The 20,493-nt window shown below is 51.5% G+C and overlaps 1 protein-coding gene across 11 annotated transcripts in view; it reads right to left on the bottom strand.

Annotated features, from left to right (window-relative positions):
* ADARB1 (adenosine deaminase RNA specific B1) overlaps positions 1-20,493 on the bottom strand; it is a 103,814-nt gene that overhangs the window by 13,452 nt on the left and 69,869 nt on the right. For 10 of the 11 annotated variants that reach the window (XR_008426042.2, XM_045196516.3, XM_024562352.4 and 7 more), the window contains 6 exons: positions 17,936-18,010; positions 13,362-14,296; positions 9,815-9,929; positions 7,718-7,886; positions 6,929-7,077; positions 5,684-5,852 (listed from right to left, as the gene is read on the bottom strand). Coding sequence is in view for 10 of the 11 variants with exons in the window: in XM_045196516.3 (XP_045052451.1) it covers positions 5,684-5,852; positions 6,929-7,077; positions 7,718-7,886; positions 9,815-9,929; positions 13,362-14,296; positions 17,936-17,963 (1,565 nt within the window). In the remaining variant the exon portion in view is untranslated. The remainder of the gene's footprint in view (positions 1-5,683; positions 5,853-6,928; positions 7,078-7,717; positions 7,887-9,814; positions 9,930-13,361; positions 14,297-17,935; positions 18,011-20,493) is intronic. The other variant, XM_053917719.2, reaches the window with a different exon arrangement.

The raw sequence follows: 20,493 nt of genomic DNA, 5'->3' as shown, positions 1-20,493 counted from the left end.
CGCCTCGCATCGGTGACAGCCACTCAGGAGGCCGTTCATTTCACTCCCTCAGGACAGGACAGGAGGGCTGCGGCCGGCGGGCAGCATTCCGGCTGCCAACGTTGATTCTGGGCCACGGCTGTTCTGTTGTCCGGCCATGGCCATCTGTTGGTGTGATATCGAATATTAAGCCCTTTTCAACCTCACCTGAACTTATGCAAATGAGGTGACTCTAGGAGGATGGGGGCCGTTTGCCAGGGGAACTGACCACATAATCAGCGCAGGGGGAAACCGGAAATGGGATCAAGTTGATCACTAATGACCAATGATTCAATCAGCTGTGGCTATATGGTGGAAATCTGCCTAAAGTCTGACCAAAGGGGGCTCGGGGAGCTTTCAGAGTGCATGAAGAGCCTTGTACCCCACCCCCCACCAGGTATTTCTTCCATGGGCCTGTTCCTGACTGGCATCCTTTACAATAAAATGATAAATTAAGTTACTGTATTCCCAAAGTTCTATGAGCTGTTCCAGCCAAGTTACTGAGCCTGAAGAGGGGGTCAAGGGAACTGGGATTTGCAGCCCAGTCAGACAGAAGTGTGGGTACCTGGACAGTCTCATGGGACTGTCCCATAGCCTGTGGGGGCTGTGCTGACCCCAGGCGCCGTCAGAACTGGCCTTGCTTGTAGAACTGGAGAGCTGCGTGGTGCAGGACCCATATGCCTGGTGCCGGAGGGGCTGGGAGAAGCAGGCTGTGGCTGTGGTCCCCATGTTGTCCCTTCCAAGAGCATCCCTCCTCCTTTCCTTCTGGCTCCTCCTTGCTTCTTCCTCTGATGATGTGCCATCAGCATACAGTGGGAGATGCAGGTCGCAGGGGCGCATGTCTGAGTTTTGACTCTCGTGTACGTGTGTGACCCCTTTCATTGAGACATAGAGCATTCACAGGACCCCCAGCCAAGCCCCTGCCAGCAACACCCCTGTGTGACTGAGCTATGGGGGGTCTGCTTTATAATCCGGGTTACCTACTGCTTATGTAAATCTGAAACTCTTCCCAATACATGGCTTTTCCCTCAACTGTATCTATGAGGGTTTTGGTAAATACGTTTTAAAAACTCAATTTAGTCACATTTATTTCATGGTTTCTTTGTAATTTGGCTCTCTGTGCCTGCAAAGTGGAATCCAAAAAAGCCGCCAGGTACCACTCTTCACCCAGGTCCTTATTCATTGGGAACACACCTTTGTGCCTGACGGAGGGCCTGTCTTTGTTTATACGGACAGCTGGTCAGCCAGTTCATCTCCCCGGTGAGCCCCAACTGCAGCAGAGGCTGCGGCGGCCACCCCACAGTCCCTCCCTTCCTCCAAGCAAGAGTCTTGATCCCCCTATTCCAGACAGCACAGGCCGGGGGCTTGCCTGGCTGCCTCCAACCCCTGCCACCTGTCCTTTCCCTCCCACTACTGGGGATCAGACCCGGCGTTTGGGGATTTGGCCCTGTCCGGGCACCAGGAGACCCCAAGGACAGCAGGCACCTGCCACATGGTGTAGGAAGAAAGGACCTGGCTCTGGGTGACCAAGCCCTCACCACAGCAGCTCTGGACAGCCCGTTTTTGAATGGACTTTTCTGTGAGAGAGAAGTAAACTTGCATCTAGTTTACGTTCCCTCTGAAACACAAGTGACATTACCCTGAGTGGTGCGTCTCACACCCACAGGTCTCCTTCTGGACCCACATTCATGCCACCACCCTCTGCCAATGGCCACCCCCTGTTCCACCGGTACTTTTCCATCTGAGTGTTGGGATTAGGGTTCCAGGTGCTACAAAGAATGACGAGACTTTGATTAAAACTGCATTCAAGTTACAGATATGGAAGGAATCGACGGATTATTAAAGTGCACTGCTGGGCTTGGTTTGCTACACCTGAGATCGCGTGCCCATGTGTGTTTTACAACCGAGGACAGCTCGCTACCTGGGTTCCCTTACTGTCCTTGTCTGCTTCGAAGGTAGAGGTGCTGGTAACCCCACAGCATGAGGTGGGATCCCCCTTTCCCTACTGTTCCAACCTCTGGAAAGGACTACAGAGAGCAGGGACTACTGGCCCCCAGGGCCGTGGAGACCCCGCGTCCAGCCCATCCGGGTGGGCGGTTTCCTCTCCCTACCCCTGCCTCCTTTCTCTGAAGATCTTCGGTATTTCCTGGGGGTGTGGGGTGACTGGTTTAACTTTTTAATGACTATAATTCTATTCCAAATTTCTGCCTACGCTTCAGTCAGTTTTAGAAATGTACACTTTTCTGAAAATTTAAAATTTCATCTGGGTGTTGCAATATTGGCAATGAAGTTGTCTAATTGTCCATTACAAGCACCTGCAGCCTACTTCGGCCTCACCGGTCTGGCCGTTTTCCTGTCGTTGTCCTTGGTCGAAGCTGCCAGAGTTCCGCTGATTCCACTTCCCTGTCCAGAGACCTGGCCCTGGGTGGCCACTCCTGCCTGGGTGTCTTTGTTTGCTCCTTTCTCCCCAGTTGGGCTTGTTCTGTTGTCTTTCTGACCCACTGCTGTGGCACTTTGTCATTTACCGACGGTTATCTTCTAGTTTTCACTGTGGTTCCTTCCCCTGCGAGTTCCTGAGGTGTACGGGGCACGCAGCATGCTGCACGCACGGAAGCGAACAATGCAGTACGCCTGACACTTGGACACACCCAGGGGGCCGTCACCCCCAAACTCTCCTCACACCTCGCCCTATTCCTTCTTTACTGTCCCTTGGTACGCTGGTGCCCACCCTGGGCAACCGCTCGTCTGCTTCCTGTCACTGTAGATCGGTTTGCGTTTTCTAGAAATGTGCGTGACTGGGACCACGCAGCGAGCACTTTCTTTTGGTTTGGGTTCTTTCACTCTGTGTAATTATTTTGGGATTTGTCCACGTTGTCTGCATATCAGCTGATGATGATGGGGAGGAGGAGGAGGAGGAAGAGGAGGATCTGCCTGAGCGGCGCCCACCCCATGGAGCAGCCATGGTCTGTTTGGCCCCGAACCACTGGGGACACTTGGACTGCTTCCAGTTTGGGCATCGCAAAGAAAGTTGGACACATGTCACTACACATTTGTCCAAATCCACAGGATGGACGCCACCAGGAGTGACCCCGATGTAAACTGTGGACATGGGGTGATTATACTGGGTCAGTGTAGGCTCACCGACTGTAACTATCCCCTCTGGTGGGGTCGGGTAGAGAGGATATGGAATCCCTGTACCTCCATCTTAATTTTGTTCTGCATCAAAAACCGATCATGAAAAAACTTTAAAAAATGTGTGAGATGGTAATTTTACATCGTGTGTTTCACCACAATAAAACGAAACCCACGGTGTCTGTCTGCACAGCAACAGTCACGCGGAGTGCGTGGCAGCCGTCAGGACAACCTCGCACCAGCAACGCCGAAAGCACAGAGTCCTAGGAATTAATCTGCCAAAAACTGCCTGCCATCTTCATGAAAAACTATAAATGCCATAAAGGAAAAAACTTAAATATGGAGAAAGGTACACGATATTCACGGATGGACTGATTTAACTTTATGCCAGTTCTTTCCAAAGCAGTCCATAACTTCAATGTAATTCCATATAAAATGTCAGAAAGACGTCTGCAGACATTTGGCAGGAGGACTCGAAAATATGTACAGAAGGACAGAGGTTCACAAAAAGCTGCCAAAGGTCTGAAAAAACAAGAAAGGGGTAGAGAATGACAGTCTTATCCGACCAGATCTTTAAACATATTAAAATGCCAGAAAAACGGTGAAATGTGTGCGATGACAGCGAACTACAGGCGGATACGGAGCTGAGGGTCTGGGAACAGGCCCACCCTTGTGAGGGCCTCAGTGCGTACAGAGGTGCCTTCGCAGATCAGCGGGAAAATCCAAGCCACTCAGCGGGTGGGACTGGCCCAGTGGGAAACCTGGCCCACTGAGCTAGAACAAGAAAGCTGAATTATTACTGACAATACAAATGTGTTACAGGCCTACATGTGAGTGTCGAATGACAAAGGTCTTAGAAAGAAGTACAGCAGAATATTTTTATGCCCTTAATTGGAGAAGGAACTTCTTAGGGAAGATCCTGAAAGTGAAAATCACAAGGCGACACACTAATAGATAAAGTTACTCAAAATGAGGGGTTTCTATGTGATAAGAGATGGCACAGAGTCAAGAAGGACTTGGAGAAGACGCCGAAACATCTCCAACTGCTGAGGACCACAGCACACACTAAAAGAGGAACTTCTGCAAATCCAGACGAAAAAGGCATGCGATCCGAAAGCCGAAGTCCAGGGTGTAAACGGGAAATTCAAAGGAGCAAAGTGGGCGGTTGAGGAGATGTGCAACATTCCTTGCGGGAAGAGAAACAGAAACTAAACCCACCAGACCCCAGCTGGAAACACGGGGGAGCTGACCTCACATGCGCTGCTGGTCAGTGCAGCTGGTGGGACCGCCTGGGCACGCCCGCCAGCACCATGTGACGGTCCCCCCGAGTCCAACCCCTGGGGTACAAGGCCTCTAGGCGCTGCGTTTAGGGGACTTCAAGGCTGCACTGGGAAGGAAGTTCAAGGAAATCCTAATTTCCACCATGAGGGGACGGACGACGGGCTGCTCACAGTGCATCGCGGGGGGAGTCCCCCAGACATGGGCCGAGTGGAAATACGAGGTGCAGGAGGGGGTCTTAAGCACCAGACGGTTTCTGCCAACGGACAACAGATGGACAACAGACTGACAACATACACACACACCCCCCGAGGTGACACTACTGGGTGTTTTCCAAAGACACACACAGAGATGGACACAAAGGGCATGTGGTAAGTAAACACGTCACGTGGGCGCCCTGCTGGGTGGGAACGGGCTCCGTGTCCCTGAGCTTCCCTGACGGGGCCACTAGAGAAGCCAAGACAAAGGCTCACAAACCACTGACGAGACATGCGCACACACGTGTGTCAGGCCTGACAGCTATCTGGGATGGCCAGGAGCCCACTCCCAACCGGCCACGGGGAGCTCGGAGGGGGATGAGATTTTCATTTTACACGCTTTTCTACCACTTAACTTTTTTCAAGTAAACGTCTGTTAAAAGATAAAGACCTGCTGGAATGGAGGCCAGCAGCGGAAGGAATGGGGTCTTCTGAACATGGATGCAGGCTCCTGGAAGAACGGCACTTCCCCGAGGGGTGCAAACGGCATGTGTGCCTGTAGTGCCCCCCATCGGCACGTCCCCCAGAGGGCGCTCTCGGTGCCCAGAGCAGAATGCCTGTGATGGGCTTCATGTCGTCTGTAAGATGTAAATACCAGTTACCCAAATAGTAACTCAACAGTGAATGTGACCATTACAGTCTCATCTACGGTGAATGAGGAACTACGGTGAATGAGGAACTCCGCTTTCTCTGGGAGCAAATTGTTTTAAAGTATCACAGCGCAACATGTCAGTTCACCCAGAAGCTACACATAACAGTAATAACAAAGGGCAAGAGGCAGCCTGGAGCCTCCTGGGTAAAGGCCCACCTCTATCCTCTTGAAGGGTCCTGGAGCCCCTCTGGAGCCTTAGCCATTCAAAGAATGAGGGGGGACACTGGGGACAAGACCCAACTGTTCTGAAAGCCAGCGGGGTGACTGGCACACTGAGAAGGGCCTGGGCACAAGCAGGGGTGAGTCTGGTGTGGTGGGAGGGCTGAGAGTCCCCAGGGGCCCTTACCGTGCCATCTTGTCGCTGCAGGACATGGTGAGCAGCCTCTCCCCCTGCAGCACCCCGTCCCACGTCTGGATGCTCGAATTCGAGCGCACTGGGATGGTCCCCTCCCCAGATTCTATTTTCGTCCGCAGCTGTCCTCTGGCTTTGCGATTCGGGTGTCTGTCTGCTGGTTCTGAGAGAGAAGCGGGAGGAGGAAACCATCCGTCTCACTCACTGAGACACACGTCGGACAACACCCTACAGATTTACAATGCAGTTCACGTCTCTCTGAGCACACGGCTATGTTCTGTACCCACAGGATCTACATAAAGCATAAATACATAAGATTGGATAGGAAGGGTGTAACACAGGCCAAATTCACACAAGTGGCCTTTTGAGGAGTTGGGGAAAAAGAGGGCTGCTTTTCATTAACCAAAGTGATCTATTTCTATCATTAAAAAGCAGTTAAAGCAAATAGGACAAAATGCTAACATTTGTCAATTCTAGGTGTTGGATATTTGAGTGTTTATTATATTTCCCCATTTTTTTGAAAATTTATTTATTAAATTTTCAAAAAAACCCCACAGCGGTGCACAAATAAGCCCATAGGAAGCCTGTGCAAACCTCCACAGCAACTACCTCTGGGTCATAGGAACCAGGCGATTTAAATTTTCCTTATTTCAAAAATATTTAGCAATTTCCCATAGTGGGGATGTGCTGCTTTTTACAATCAAGGAACATAACGCAATCGAATGTTCCATTTGTAATAAATAATGTTTAAGCTTGGGAGAAGAGACGCGGACGCAGAGTCACATAAAACCAAAGAACTAACTCACACGCAGAGAAGGGGGGGGAACGTGACAGAACAGGGCCTCCGCTTCCATTAGTCTGAAGCTGCTTTGGGAACTGCAGCCAAACACTCCAACTGTACACTGATTCAATCAAAATTCCTCAGAACTATGGAAGAGGACGTACACTGCTGATTTAGAGACGTATGGTGTCCAAACTTAAGTGCCAGAAGCGATTCTGGTCTGATGCCCTCACTCTATTCCAATCACTTCGTTTATGAGAATCAACACTGTTCATCCAGTAAAACTTTCTAATTAATTATTCAGTGAAAAGTAAAACCTCATGCTTTCGTATGTTCCTCAGATCCACAATGGAGGCTGACGTTACAAAAAGGGAACTACTGCAAGTTTCGTGTCTTGTCTGCTGCTACACGGCCATGAAGTTTGAAACCCTGCTGACTGCCAGGAAACCTGGCCGTACCTTCCAGGATCGGCTCGTGCGGAGAGAAAATTCTGGCGTCCCCACAGGGAGAGGTGCTGATGTACAGGTGGAACTGGACGCTGTCCTTCAGCTTAAAGCCTCCCCGCTCGGACTTCTGGAAGATGGACTTTTTTTGGTCATCTTTGTTACTAAAAGGAAACAAGTCACAAAATAAACTTTCTAGCTGTGTGTGGTCAAAATCCAGTCTATCCCAGTTCCCTGTGACTTCAAAGGACCATGTTTTCAAAGGGGTACGGAGAAGCTTGGGCTGGGACCTTTATTTTACACGCTTATGATTCTCCTCACAATTCCTGTCTGCTCAACAACGGGCATGTCATCGAAACGCGAGTATTTCTCCTTTCTGTCCCACCGATGACTTCAAACAGAGTGGCTATGTGTAGAGATGGCTTTGTAAAGAAAAGCAGTTCAGACACACGACGGGCCGATTTTAGGCACGGTGACTAGAATAGAGACGACCGCGTCTACCAGGCAGCGGAGTTCTACTGACGTCAGACTGCACGGAACAAGCACGGGGTCGTGCGCAGATCTGACTTCTGCGATGCTGCTGTGCATGTGTGCATGCATGCACGTGTGTACATACGTGTGTGTGCTGTAACTTAGCCAACTGTACATGTAGCTGGGGCATCATGGGAAAATGGCATCCAACCTCGCTGTTGCCGACAAAGTCACCATTTTGAGAATTTTTCAGTGAAAGTTTTGCAGTGCTTTCTAACACGGGGGGATACTTTTTAAAACAGCTTCCTTTACGTACTTACTTACTAGACTTACTTTAGGTAAAGCTCAAGCTGTGTATAAAGGAATCTAAGCAAGGACCTCCGAGATATGATCTCTGCGTGGCAGTCATTCAAAGCAAGGCCACGGTCACTCATGTACTCGCCGTTAATACATTTCGTTCCTGTGGAAACACATATCACCTTGGCATCTTTAACATCTGTGCCTGGAAAACAAGAGAGACCATTCCTCTAAGTCACAGTCCTGCGCCTACCTGCGCCCCCAGGGCCTGACGTGCACCCCTGGTGGGGGCGCCTCGCAGAGCACTCAGCTCCTGCTCACAGCCCTCCCTGCCCCCCCTCCCCCATGACTGTGGGCCTCCCAGGGGACGAGCTCTGTGAGACTCCTGAGAGTGAACTGTCCTCGTGAGTCAGCGTGAAGGCTCTGGACTTGGGGAAGCCGTTTCCTCTGGAAGGGAACGGTTTCTTCTTGGCCAGTCCGCGTTGGACACAGATGGGAAGCACTGTGTGAAAGCAGACTGAGTGGTCTAGTTACTAACATTGAAGTCAACATTGGAGCACTAAAGAGGCCCTGAGGAAGGGACAAGGAGAAAACAGGTCCCTCACAGGGCGCAGTCAGGAGCCCCTGGCACGGTCTCACCGTGCTGCAGGGACACCCTCCGCCCCGGGAACCTCCAGAAGAGCAAATCTGTCAACAGACCACGTACCGCAGACTTGCTGCAAAGGCCCTGACCGTCACCAGGTACAAACCGCGCCACCATCAGCTACGGAACGGCGGGGCACCCCGAGGCGGGCAGTGAGTTGGGTCTACCAGGAGAGGTATTCTCACTCCCTTCCGTGATCTGGAGGTGCACACTACCACTGCCTCCATTTTACAGAGCAGGGCACTCAGGCGGAGGGGTCAATAACCTCCCCAAGTCATTCAGTGCGTGGAGGCCATCCGAGGTCAGAACCCCCAGCGAGGCTGCGTAGTCCTGCCTGCAGATGTAAACCGCAGCTCTGAGCAGCCTCCCAGGGGGGTTCACACTGAGGGGCAAATGCTGCCCTGAGGCCAGCTGCCTCTTCTAAGGTGGCAAGAAGAGCTGGGGGACAGCACCGCACCCGCCGTGAGCCTGCCCGGGAACTGCTGTCTCTGCCCAATCACCTTCAGTCATGTAAACTGCACAAGTACAGAGAGCAGAGGGAGGAAAACGGAGGCACCAAACGTCCCAGAACACCTAAAACCCACGTTACCCACCAGAGCTCTGCACCCCGTCCCAGACACAAGCTCGGCTGCGCCAAAGCCCTCACATCATGGCAGAGATGGCTGTGATTCAAGAGTTGTCAAGCTTCTCCAGGGCGTGGGGGACCAATGCCGAGGAATACAGAATCGCGTCCTCCCCCCACTGGGTCAGAGAACTGCCTCGGGAGAGGCAGGCAATGCAGCCACCTCCACCTAGAGCAGGGCTTTTCTACCCGCCAGCGGAGACAGATCCGCCGTTTCAGGCCCCTCGCTCCCTGGCCTCCGTGGCCCATCTCCTGCTCACGCTGTGGATGCTGCCAACAGAGAGGGGCCCATGTGACAGACGCGGGGTCCTTTCTCCACGTCCCCGCCTGCCCTGCATGTCCCTGCAGGGGTCTAGGCACTGGTCGGGTTGAGGCTTCCTGTTCCTAGGACTCGCCCACGGAGATGCAGCATGAAGTCCCACGCCTGGGTGTGGGCCAGGGGCCAGGGGAAGGGCTCCTTCCACGACAGGGAACTGCTGGACAAGTTTAATGGGTTCCTCCCGCCGTCCCAAACTGTGCTTTCTTCCCCACAGACCTCTGACTCTCACCGAGCCCGCGCTCTCCCCCACACTCACACAGAAACCCCGCCCGGCAGCACAAGCTGGTAACACAGACGCGCCCCACTTTCCAGCACAGCAGGAATGGGCGTCTCCTACAGTTCTCCGAGCAGCTCCAGGCCCTCACAAATGAATGCGGGAAGCCAGTATTAACAGAGTGCTTCCCCCGATAAAAACAACTTAGGATGAACAGATGGACATTTGGGAAAAAATGTAAGCATGGTTCCCACATTGCAGGTGGCAGACATTCTGAAGGAGGACAGAACGGTTTTCCTGTTAGAGTCGGAGATCTTACAGGGCAAGATGTTTACCTGTCGTCATGACGATGCCAGCAAGAACCTTTCTGCGTGCGTGGGGGGAGGAGAAGTTTTCTGTCAGGTCCCCGAACTTATCCAGAACCAGGCGTGCCACAGCGTCCGCTAACACCTGAGGACCACAGAGGGGGTTAGGCACCTGCACCTGCTTGCAAACGCCAACGCGAGCTCTCCCTTCAAAGGGTGGTGGCACAGGTGGCTCTTCTTCTGGAGAGTCCCACAGTGAAGCTGGCCAACGAGTGCGTGCGTGCGTGCATTTGCTCCAAAACACTCCATGGAAACACACACCCAAAGAGCATGCAAAGGCCATGGAGGGAGTCTTTCGACAGGGTCTGGAGCACAAGGACAGCTCTGGCCTGTGAGGCATGCCCTGCCGCCCCTCCCCTCCCCACAACACACCAGCCCTGCCCTCTGATGAGGACACCGAGGTGTAGGGTGGCTACAGTGCCTTCCTGCCGTCACCTGCCTCTACCCTCCACTGCTCTGACAGTGTCCAGCTCAGGTTGGCAAGGCCGGGCGCCCACCCATGGGTGTGCCACCCAACGTCATGGGCAGGAGAAAGGGGCAGTCAGAGGCATGATCAAACTAAAGAATCATAAGCTTTGTGCAGCACCTCACCCTCAGAGGCCCCCGCCCATCAGGTGCCTCGTTATTTCAACACTGGAGACGGATCACCCCGGCTCAGGCGTGCTCTCAGAATCCCGCACTGACCAGAGCCCGCAGGGCAGTGGTCACGAGGACCAAGAGACAGCAGGATGCACTCAGGGGAAGGTGTTCAGTGAGGCCTGGAACACTTCAGCTGGCGTGTGACCTGATTCGACAGCACCTGTGCTACAGGGAGTGCTTCTAGAAGCTAACACCTCTGTTAGATTTGGGATGTGTCTCATTTTTATGACTCATGATTTATCGTGATGAAGTGGACCCTTCGAGTTCCGGGAAGCGGTGCACAACTGTGTGTGTGTAAGAGCCACACTGGACCTACACGCCCTCAATCTCACACTTGTCTTGATAATCAAATGGCCAAATCTAGCGTCCCCACCTTGGCTCTTAATACAACCCTCTCGAAATGAACAGAAAAGTCACTCATCCTAAATGATGACTTATTTGGAAAAAGCACAGCTGTCAGGAAATTTTGCTCCCATCACTGTGCCAGCAAATTCCAAGGAGCCCCAGGGGAGAGTGGGCAGAAGGTCCAGGCAGGGCCCGAGGGCCTCGCCTGGCACCTGGCAGAGGCCTGGATGCTGCAGATGTGAACACAGAGCACAGAGAAGACCACAGACTGAAAGGGGGTGCAGCCACACACAGACGAGGGCACCGACGATAAAGGACAACACGTTCCAACTCACACAGAAGGAAAAATAAAGAGACGTTAAAGATAGAGCAGATAAAAGTCTCTTTTCATAGAAAGCTGGGCGTGTCTGCACATTTTCAGAGAAAGCACAAGAGTTGCACCTGAGTTCAGATGCAGGTCGGGCACTTCTGCACACACTTACTTACTTGTTTGATGACGGCATTTGCACACACGGGCAGTAATTCCACCCCCTTAAAGCGGTTACTACCTCATTCTCTATGGGTGATGAAGCGCCTCTTCCTCCAAATGTGGCGGTGGATATAATGACAAGGTCACATGCTCCTAAATGGCGTCCCCACACCCCCACAGGCCCCTGGCACCCCCTCCTGCAATGACACTCAGGGGTGGAGGCTGTGGCCCGGCTGGGCCACTTTAATAACGTGCACTGCCCACAGGGTGTTCGCTCTCGCCATGCGGTCAGTGGCGCCTGGCTCTTAAACTCTCTAGTGCTGCTGTGAACACCACGGAGGGGAAGGGTCACACGACTGGTGACCAGTGATGGCTGACCTGAGCAGCTTCACTCCCTCAGGTCTCACCGGGGGGCCAGGGACCCCAGAGGTGCTAAAACTGCTGCTCAGCTCCTGCAGAGCCTGCAAGTGGTGTGGGCGGGGCTGGGGCTGGGGTGGCCCCTGCCCTCCACTTCCTTCCCTGCAGGGGCCCACAGATGCCCTCCCCAGAGATGCTGCACAGGCCCAGCCCCCCCCCAGGCCAGGGGCTCTGGTCACCGCTCCACTGAGCCCGAGTGCACAGGCGTGCACACATGCACACACAGCCCCTCTGCCGTGTTCCCCATCTGCACCGCAAAACCTGGCATCTGGGAGGCAGAGCGCTCGGCAGGCTTCCTTTCTCTTACACACGGCCCTGCTCATGTTCAGGGACAGGTCAAGTCAGGTGTTGTATGAGCTCAAGCTGACATAGCTTAGCAAACAGTAAACCTGAAACCTAAAAAAAGCACTTGGGAACGAGTGCCACTGATTTGTAAAACTATAAATGGTCTAAGAGCTAGAGGTTAACACTGGAAACAATTACTTGGTTCATAAAAAAATCAGCACATTATCTTGAGCATGTTACTTTATAAGGATGCTGCATTAGGTTGCCTTAAAAAAATGAAATAAACTTCCTCCTTTTAAAACTGAGGGCCTTGGTCATCTCAGGGGACATCTATCTGCACCCAGGTCACTCCAATTGGTTTGAAGGTGAAAGGCTGACATTTGCGGTCTTTCTGAGAGAATACGGACCATCCACCTATTGATGCCGAGTCCTCCATCTTTCTGATCAAACCACTACATATTTTATCTTCCAACTGAATAATGCTTTGACAAAAATGAATAAACAGACAAGAAAGACAGGTTTTCTCCCTGAAAGACTGGTTTGTACAGTAGACCAGAGAATTTTGACTTTCTAAGAAAAGAAGCAATACACCAGCAGAGGTGTTGGATTTGGAGATGACACTATGTGTTACTTCCCCTCTCGCTTCCTCCTTCACATACACTGATCTGGGCCCCCTGGACATTTCCCTGTGTGCACCCTGATAGTAGGGGCGAGCATAAGAGTGGCTGCCCCCTCCAGCCAGGCAGGAGGGAGACTGTATGAATCCCAAGTGGTGAACACCAGGCACAGAGAGCCCCGGATGCCTGGTGGGCCCTGGAGCACTTGCTTAAGGGCCCCCTACATCCCTTGTCCCTCTGACACGTGCTCCCTGCCGCCTTGGGCTCAGGAATGCAGCCGCCAGACAGTCCCGCTGGAGCCCAGAGGCCCGCCACCCTTGGGTTTCAGCAGCTGACTGGCCAGCTCACTCCTCTTGTGCCCCCATCCCAGTGAGGCTCAGGAAAACACCCTGGGCTGGGGCAGGTTCCAGCATCCGGCTCCCTCCCCTCCTCAAAGGCTGCAACAGGGTGCCTACTGCTGCAGGGGCAGCTACACGGGGAGGGTGCGTGGTCCGCCTTTCTGGGTGAAGCTCAGCACGGAGACGGCTGAGCGCACTGCCTTGGTGTCCCCACCCTGTGCTGCGACAGCCTTGGGCCGGCTGCCCAGGGGCTACAGGGCCGACACAATCTAGGAAAGCCTGCGCAGCGGCCACACTTACTGGTAACTGTGGTGAGGACAGAGTGACATAAGATGGAAAGTCAGCAGTGATAATGAACCCAGTTCTGTCTTAAAGCATGATCAGGCCACGACCAGACTTTTCCTCACCTGGGGTAAGTGCAACTGGAGGCCCTCGCTGAGGATAGGCTGGCGAGAAGGCGTCTGATCCAAGTGCAGATTAAAAATGGTGGCTAGGGCAGACTGCGCGGCCCGGGCCTTGGCGAGCTTTTTGTTCCTTCCGGAGCCTTCGAAGAACTGGCCATCCACAACCACGGACATGACGAAGTTCTTGGCATGGCTCTCCCCGCTCTCCGAGAGGAAGTCGTACTTCAGACCGGGGCGCAGCTCGTTCAAGATCATCACGGGGTTCTTCCCGCTGGGCAGAGGGAACGGTGGGAGGACAGGGAGGGGGGGCTGGATGAGGCTGGTGGGTACCGGGGACGCTGACAAGCTGAGGTCCCCGCTGGAGCTGAAGGAGTCGTCACCATTGGAGCCCATGTAAAATGGCACTTCTGACCTGTCCGGCGTCTCAAAGCCATTAAAGAGTGTGTCAGGGAAGTCAGCCTGGTCAGACGTGAAGTCCGTGTTGGCGGACAGGCTCCTCCCCATGGCCAGGTGGGCCTCGGATGCGTTGGGGAACTGGACAAACGACCGCAAAGCCTTCTCGGCTGCATGCAGCTTGGCCTTCTTCTTCGTGGGGCCAGAGCCCTCGAACACCTGCCCGTTCACCTCCACGGACATGACGAAGAGCGGCGCGTGCACGGGCCCCGTCTGGGACAGCAGCGTGTACTGCAGGCCGGGCTTGATCTCGTTCAGCTGCATGAGTGCATTCTTGGGCAGGGCCGGCCCCGGTGCCCTCCTCCTCTTCTTCAGGCGGAACTTGGCGTGCCCATTGCTGCCCTCGTCCAGGGGCCGCTTCCTGCTGATGGTGCTGCTGCCCCCATTGGGGAGCAGGTAGCCATCGGCCAGCCCTAGAGCGCCGCCATCCCCGGGGGGCCCGTGGTCCGCACTGCAGCTGTCCTTAGCCTCTGTGCTGCTTGAACCTGTGGTGCCCAGAAAGAGCAACTTACAACGCCTTCGTTGCAGGATCTTGTAAATGCAAAATTTATGGGTTCCTTTGTCTCTCTTTGTAACTGGGTAAGTGGTGTGTGCCCTACGCTGTCCCTGCTGTCTGTCTGGGAGGGGCTGCTGTCTGTCCAGGAGGGGCTGCTCTCTGTCCAGGAGGGGCTGCATGCTTAACCCCCAACTCGGGGCCTCAGATGACCTGGGCCACTGGGCACCTCACTGAGTAACGGCTCCTACCATCTCTATTTAGTGTCCCCAACTGCTTTTGCATTAAAAGGTGAGTTTCGAAATCACTTTTATGAGAATATTCTGGAGCATCGAAGTGTGGACAACAGATGTGTCCAGAAGACCTCACATTAGGAAGTCTAGCGTTAGTGTTGACAAGTGCCGATTTAGTTTGGCATTTCCCTCTTTCCAGGGGCACTTACTCCCATAGTCAGCTCTGAGCTGCAGCATCTCGCAGAGGAGGTAACATGTTTAAAAGCAGCATTTACAGGCTGATTAGTTTTCCAGGTTCGAAATATTCGATCAATTTGTGCAGTTACTTGATTTAGTTTACGAATCAATCTTAAAAATCTGCTTATGTAATTATGTAAAGTATTCTGGCTGCTTGAAAATGATTTCTGAAGGACATAGCTTCACTTCTAGTGTCCATTTAAAATTTGGGGGGATTGATTTACCTCTGAGCCCTTAATATTCCACAGCAGGAAAAGTATGTAGGGGAAGGTGTAAAACTGAAGCTGCAGGCGGGCTGCAACTTCGCAAACTAAGGCTGGAAACTATGTCTGTTGAATATTGTTTAAAACAAACATTTGATGGATTTACAAATAACTTGGGTGTTCAACCTTTTAGAGGTAGCTTATATTTATGATTAATAAAGATAATTTTAGTACCCTATAAGTTCACAGTCAAATAAATACAATTTTAATTTCAAAAAGGGGTATACAAAGCACTTACTCTTCCCTTCATGTTTATCAAGCTTTTTGAAAAAGAACAATAAGCGATCCCCGCTGCCCGGGCTCAGTCCTCGGCCGCCTGGCGCAGGACAGTCAGGGTGTTGACGTCGTGGAATTTAAAGACCTACCACTAGCTTCCGAAACCCACAATGTATCTTGTGAGTAATCAAAATAGTTTTTACAACGTAAACCAATTTAGAGGTGCCCAGTATAGTAGCTTGGGTCTATTTCAACAACATAATATAAAAGCAGCCTCTCGTCATGCTATGCAAGCTTCATCGGCTCTACCCATGGGAGGCGTGACGTGACAGAAAGTCGGGCCGTCGGCTTCCAGCACCACAGTGAGAGTCCTCTCATTTCCCCCACTGTCAGCATCTGCCCAGAGGTAAAGAATGGCCCTGGCTCAAACACGGCCCGTGGGAGACCAGACACTGGCCCTCGGCAGAGATTAGAGACAGGTACACTTTCTCTGCAGATGGCACTCCTCCCGGGTCCTGACACACACACACCACTTCCCCCAGTTGACAAAGCTGACGGAATAGACACTAAATTTTCATTTATAACATCCTCCAGCAAAAGCTCGATAGGTTACTCCTTTCGGTGCTCAGAGGGAACAAAAGGTGAAAAGGGCAGAGGGAGACAGGTTAGATGAGCAAACAGCAAGGACGTCACACAGGTGGCCGCTGACATGCCGGTGCTTCTGCCAAACAGAACTAGCGATATAGATACTCAGATCATCGTAAATACATTCTGACATGCACTTAACCAACTATTTATATCCTTAAACGACCAAATGCTTTCCTTTAAGAAATTAAAATAATCAGTATTGCATTGACAATCTTGCGATTATAGGAAAGGTACACTTTTTTATAACATAGTTCACAGAAATTCGAAGTTCTCGTTTGCTTCAGAAGCACTGAAATGCTACTCATATTCTATCCTATTAAAAATGCTACTAGGTAAAGAGAAAACAATAAAAGTAGAGGAAGACCTCCCCACTATCACAATTCTTCCTAGTCCCTCCGTCTTCACATACATGCTACTTTGTTTCTTTCGTCACATACATGCTACTTTGTATCATGAGTGTAACTATTAATCATGATAACATTTTTTGTTGCTTTCAAAATGATAAAAACACAGGCCTGGTATTACTCAGTTTCAGCACTTAAACTGGCAGCTTATCTGTACAGAAAAATTATTCAGAAGGATTCTTTATCTAAATTACCACGGGATCAGTCTGGAGACAATTACACAATCTACACTCTGTGACATTTCTACCCAAACCAGATGACTGCTGCCACGGACGACAGCCCAGAGTCCCAACAGCAAGGAGGCTGGGGGACATATGCACGCACACTCCTCATGGGGAATAGTGCACAGGCAGAACTGGGGATGGCGAGTGGAACTGGCCGGTAAAAATGTAGGGCGGTTCTAAAGGGACCTCAGGAGCAGGCTATGATGGCGACCAGGCAGCAGGAGGCTACGCACAGGTCGGCAGGAGGACGGGCACAGTGTCATGTGCTGCTGCAACACGACTGCTCAGTTGCTCATGCTGGCATCCATCCCAGAGGCACTGACTTCAGCCAGAGACAGCGTCGACTGTGCAGTTCATGCGACCAAGACCCAGCCCACCCCATCCCATCTGCGGCTGAACTCATGGCGCGGCCTGTGTGCGAGGCAGGCCGTTCTGCTGCGTGGGCCTCTGGGTTCTCTGTGTAATCGAGCCAACTCCAAGGACTCAGCTGGTCGGTTTGGGTGAAGTCACAGAGAAAGGACTGAACTGTGCTCTGGTCACAGATGACCACTCTTAGTAAAATGTCACTCATCATTTAGACCTGCACGTTCTTTCTCAGCAGCAACTGAACACCAACCGGTAAGAACGTGCATAGGCACATGCACTAGGAAAAGGATGTCTTTGTAGCAATTTCCCTGCTACAAGCTCCCAACTTCTGTGGGAACATTTAAGCCTTATTTAAACGCACTGCTCTCTGGGATTAGAGATAAAACAGAAGAGAAGTGCATTCACTGGACTTTTCACAGAGAGCAGCATGGAGTGGGGAAGCTGGCACAGCTCTGGCCTTTCCATCGCCTCCGTCCCCCTGCCCTGGAAAGGACAGTGTGGGAAGGAGAAGGGCCCCAAGGTGTCTCAGGCCACATGGGTCCCAAGGCTCATGGAAGTCTGGAAACTTACATTCAGCAGATTCATGTGAGCCCTTTCCCTCACAAATGTAGGAGAACCCACTGTATTTGAACAGAAAATGCATGTGCTGTTATTTCAAATGGCCAGGTATTTAAATCCACCTCAAAGGTTATCTTAGATTTGCACGGAGGGAAATCTGACCATCACCATGGTAACCAGGCTGCCACTGGGCACAAAGCGTGCAGCTTCAGGAGATGTGTGCCCAGAGGCATGCTCTCCTCCCAGGTAAGGGCGCCATGGCCAGGACGATGACCACAAGTGACAACCCTACACGCGTGGCAGAGAGGGAGATGCCCACAGTAAAGAGAGCATGTATTGCAAATTAAAAACACGCCATGGCTTGGAGCCCGTATCATAGGAAGATCGTCCCCCCAAACCAGCGTCATGAAATGAAGTTCCAGAAACACCAGCACTAATGGACAACCAGCTACTTCAGACTACACGGCAGGCCTAGGTCTTACTCAGGTTTTCTTCATCTTCTAGATCCATGGCAAAATACTTTGGAGGGCTTCTTGACTGGCGGAGACTGTTTCTGTCTGAAAGGCAGAAAGAAGTCACATTTAGTGTGTCCATCACACGAGCAACATGGGGTAAGTCTCCTCTGCAGAAACGACGCCAACGCAGCTACAAACCAAAAAACACGCCCAAAACAAGGACGGTCTGTCTGCCACCGGGACAGGACGTGCGGGTGCTCCTGCCCCGTCGGCACGGGTCACCACAGGGCCCCCACGGATTCTGTCACAGGCAGGGTGGCTGAGGTGGGCGGGTCCCAGCAAGGAAGGTTTGGGGCCACTCTGGGGAGGGTGGCCTTGATTCCAGGGGCGGGGGCCCTGGGGAGCCCCAAACCAGGGAGAAGGGTGGCAGTGTTCACGTCTTCAATCTCTCCTGTACGAGGGACCGAAGACCGCACTGCAACAGATGGCCACAGAGCCCCAACAGGACTCCAGCCCACCCGCCATTCAGTCTTTGCTCTGGCAGACTTCCGGTTTGGGTCATAAAATACAGCTGCAAAGAGAAAAGGAGTGCCAATGGCATTTCGCTTCAGGACTCCTTTTTCCTGAGTCGCATCTCACATGGATGAATCTAAAAAGCATGGAATTGTTAAAATATCATCGTATGTTTTAGCCAAGAATAACATTATTTTATTAGCAGGAGAAATAACAGGAAATCCTTAAAGAACAATTACTCCAATGATCTAATTCTTAACAAACTTAAGAGTTTCCTCTTCCTAAATAGTATGGCCATAATTTGCAAAATTTTACTAATACACAATTTATAATGAATGATCCCATCAAATTGTAATTGATGAAAAAGAATACTTATGCCCTGGCTGGTATAGCTCAGTGGATTGAGCATGGGCTGTGGACCAAAGGGTCGCTGGTTTGATTCCGTCAGGGCACATGCCTGGGTTGCAGGCCAGGCCCAGTGGGGGTCGCGCGAGGGGCAACCACACATTGATGTTTCTCTCGCTCTCTCCCTCCCTTCCCCTCTCTCTAAAAATAAATAAAATCTTAAAAAAAAAGAATACTTGCAAATTTTGTATCCACATGTTGCTTTGTATACAAATAAAATTGATGTTATAAATCACTAAAAGGCAAATTCATTGTTTTTAAGAAAATGGTGACTAAAATGTGCTAAAGCACATACATCTATAAACATCTCATACATCAAATGTCTAAAATATTACAGTTTTCATGACAACCATTTGTTGACAATGTTGAATCTCACTATGTATCTGGTAAATTTGTTGCTAAAAGTTCAATGAGTTTCTATTTAGAATCCGTTACTCAAGAGAGTGTTCCAGACAGTTTTAAAAGCATTATTCCCTTATATTCATTAATTAGATGTAGATATGTTTCCTAGAAACCTATTCTGTGCAAAGCACAGCGTGGACACGACACGAACTTGAAATGAATCAGACAGATTCTGTGATGGAGAAATTCCAATATAAATGCCATCTGGAGAGCTGATTAGATCTAGGAATTCTTGTTAATCGTTTTAGGTGTGGAACTAGGACTTACCTTTTAGCACTAGTGAAGTATTTAGAGATGAAATGGCAATATCTGGGATTTATTATTATAACATGACCCAGGTGGGGGAAAAGCAGAAGGCGCAGAGCTGAAACTGAAGGGCCGCGGCCAGTCTTTGCTCGGGCTGGCTGGCAGGCAGTGGGTTCATTGTGTAATGCTGTATTTGTACCTGTTTTACAATTTCCATTACTGAGCATTTGTATCTATTTATTTATTTTTAGAGAGAGGGGAAGGGAGGGAGAGAGAGAGAGAGAAACATTGACAAAAGAGAGAAACATCGATCAGTCGCCTCCTGTACACACTCTGACCGGGGACTAAACCGCAACTGAAGCATGTGCCCTGACTGGGAATCAAACTGGTGACTTTTCGGTTTGTGGGATGATGCCCAACCCACTGAGCCACACCGGTCAGGGCCCATTATGGAAAGTGTTAATAAGGAGTGATTTCCTGGAGGTTTAGAGCAGGGGTGAGACACGGCAGGGCTGCGAGACCACTGCACGCCCTCGGCAAGGCACAGGTGCTCCGAGGGCCTCTGGGCTGCGCGGCAGTTTGGAAGATGGGCACGCGGTGGTGACGCTGAGCCTGGAGGAGAGGGCGGTCAGACGGACGGTGAAGACAGGAGACGGGGTGTGTAGGGAAAAAAACATGGAGGCTGTGTGAGAAAACTAATCACAAGCACTTTGAGGAAGCCCGAACTATCAGTTCTGGAAACAACACATGACTGTTCTAATTGTTCTAATCACTCTGTTGTTATTCGCCGACCCCGGTTCTGAAACAGGCAGCAGAGACTTGCATGGCTGGAGGGTGGTGCAGACGTCCTCCTCCCTTCCCCCGCTCAGTACAACTGAAGACCCTGACACCACATATAAAGACGGAAGGAGGAGGGCAGACCTGCTGGGACCCAAGGGACGACACGGCATGGGTCTCCTGGTCTTCTTTCTGTGTCATTACCCCAGACTTGGAGCTGAAGGAGCCAGCAACCTGGAAAC

This window comes from Desmodus rotundus, chromosome 2 (assembly GCF_022682495.2).
Source record: "Desmodus rotundus isolate HL8 chromosome 2, HLdesRot8A.1, whole genome shotgun sequence".
In the NCBI taxonomy this organism is placed as follows: Eukaryota; Metazoa; Chordata; class Mammalia; order Chiroptera; family Phyllostomidae; genus Desmodus; species Desmodus rotundus.
Note: the sequence above shows the minus strand (reverse complement) of the source record. Positions and strands in the feature narration are given on the sequence as shown.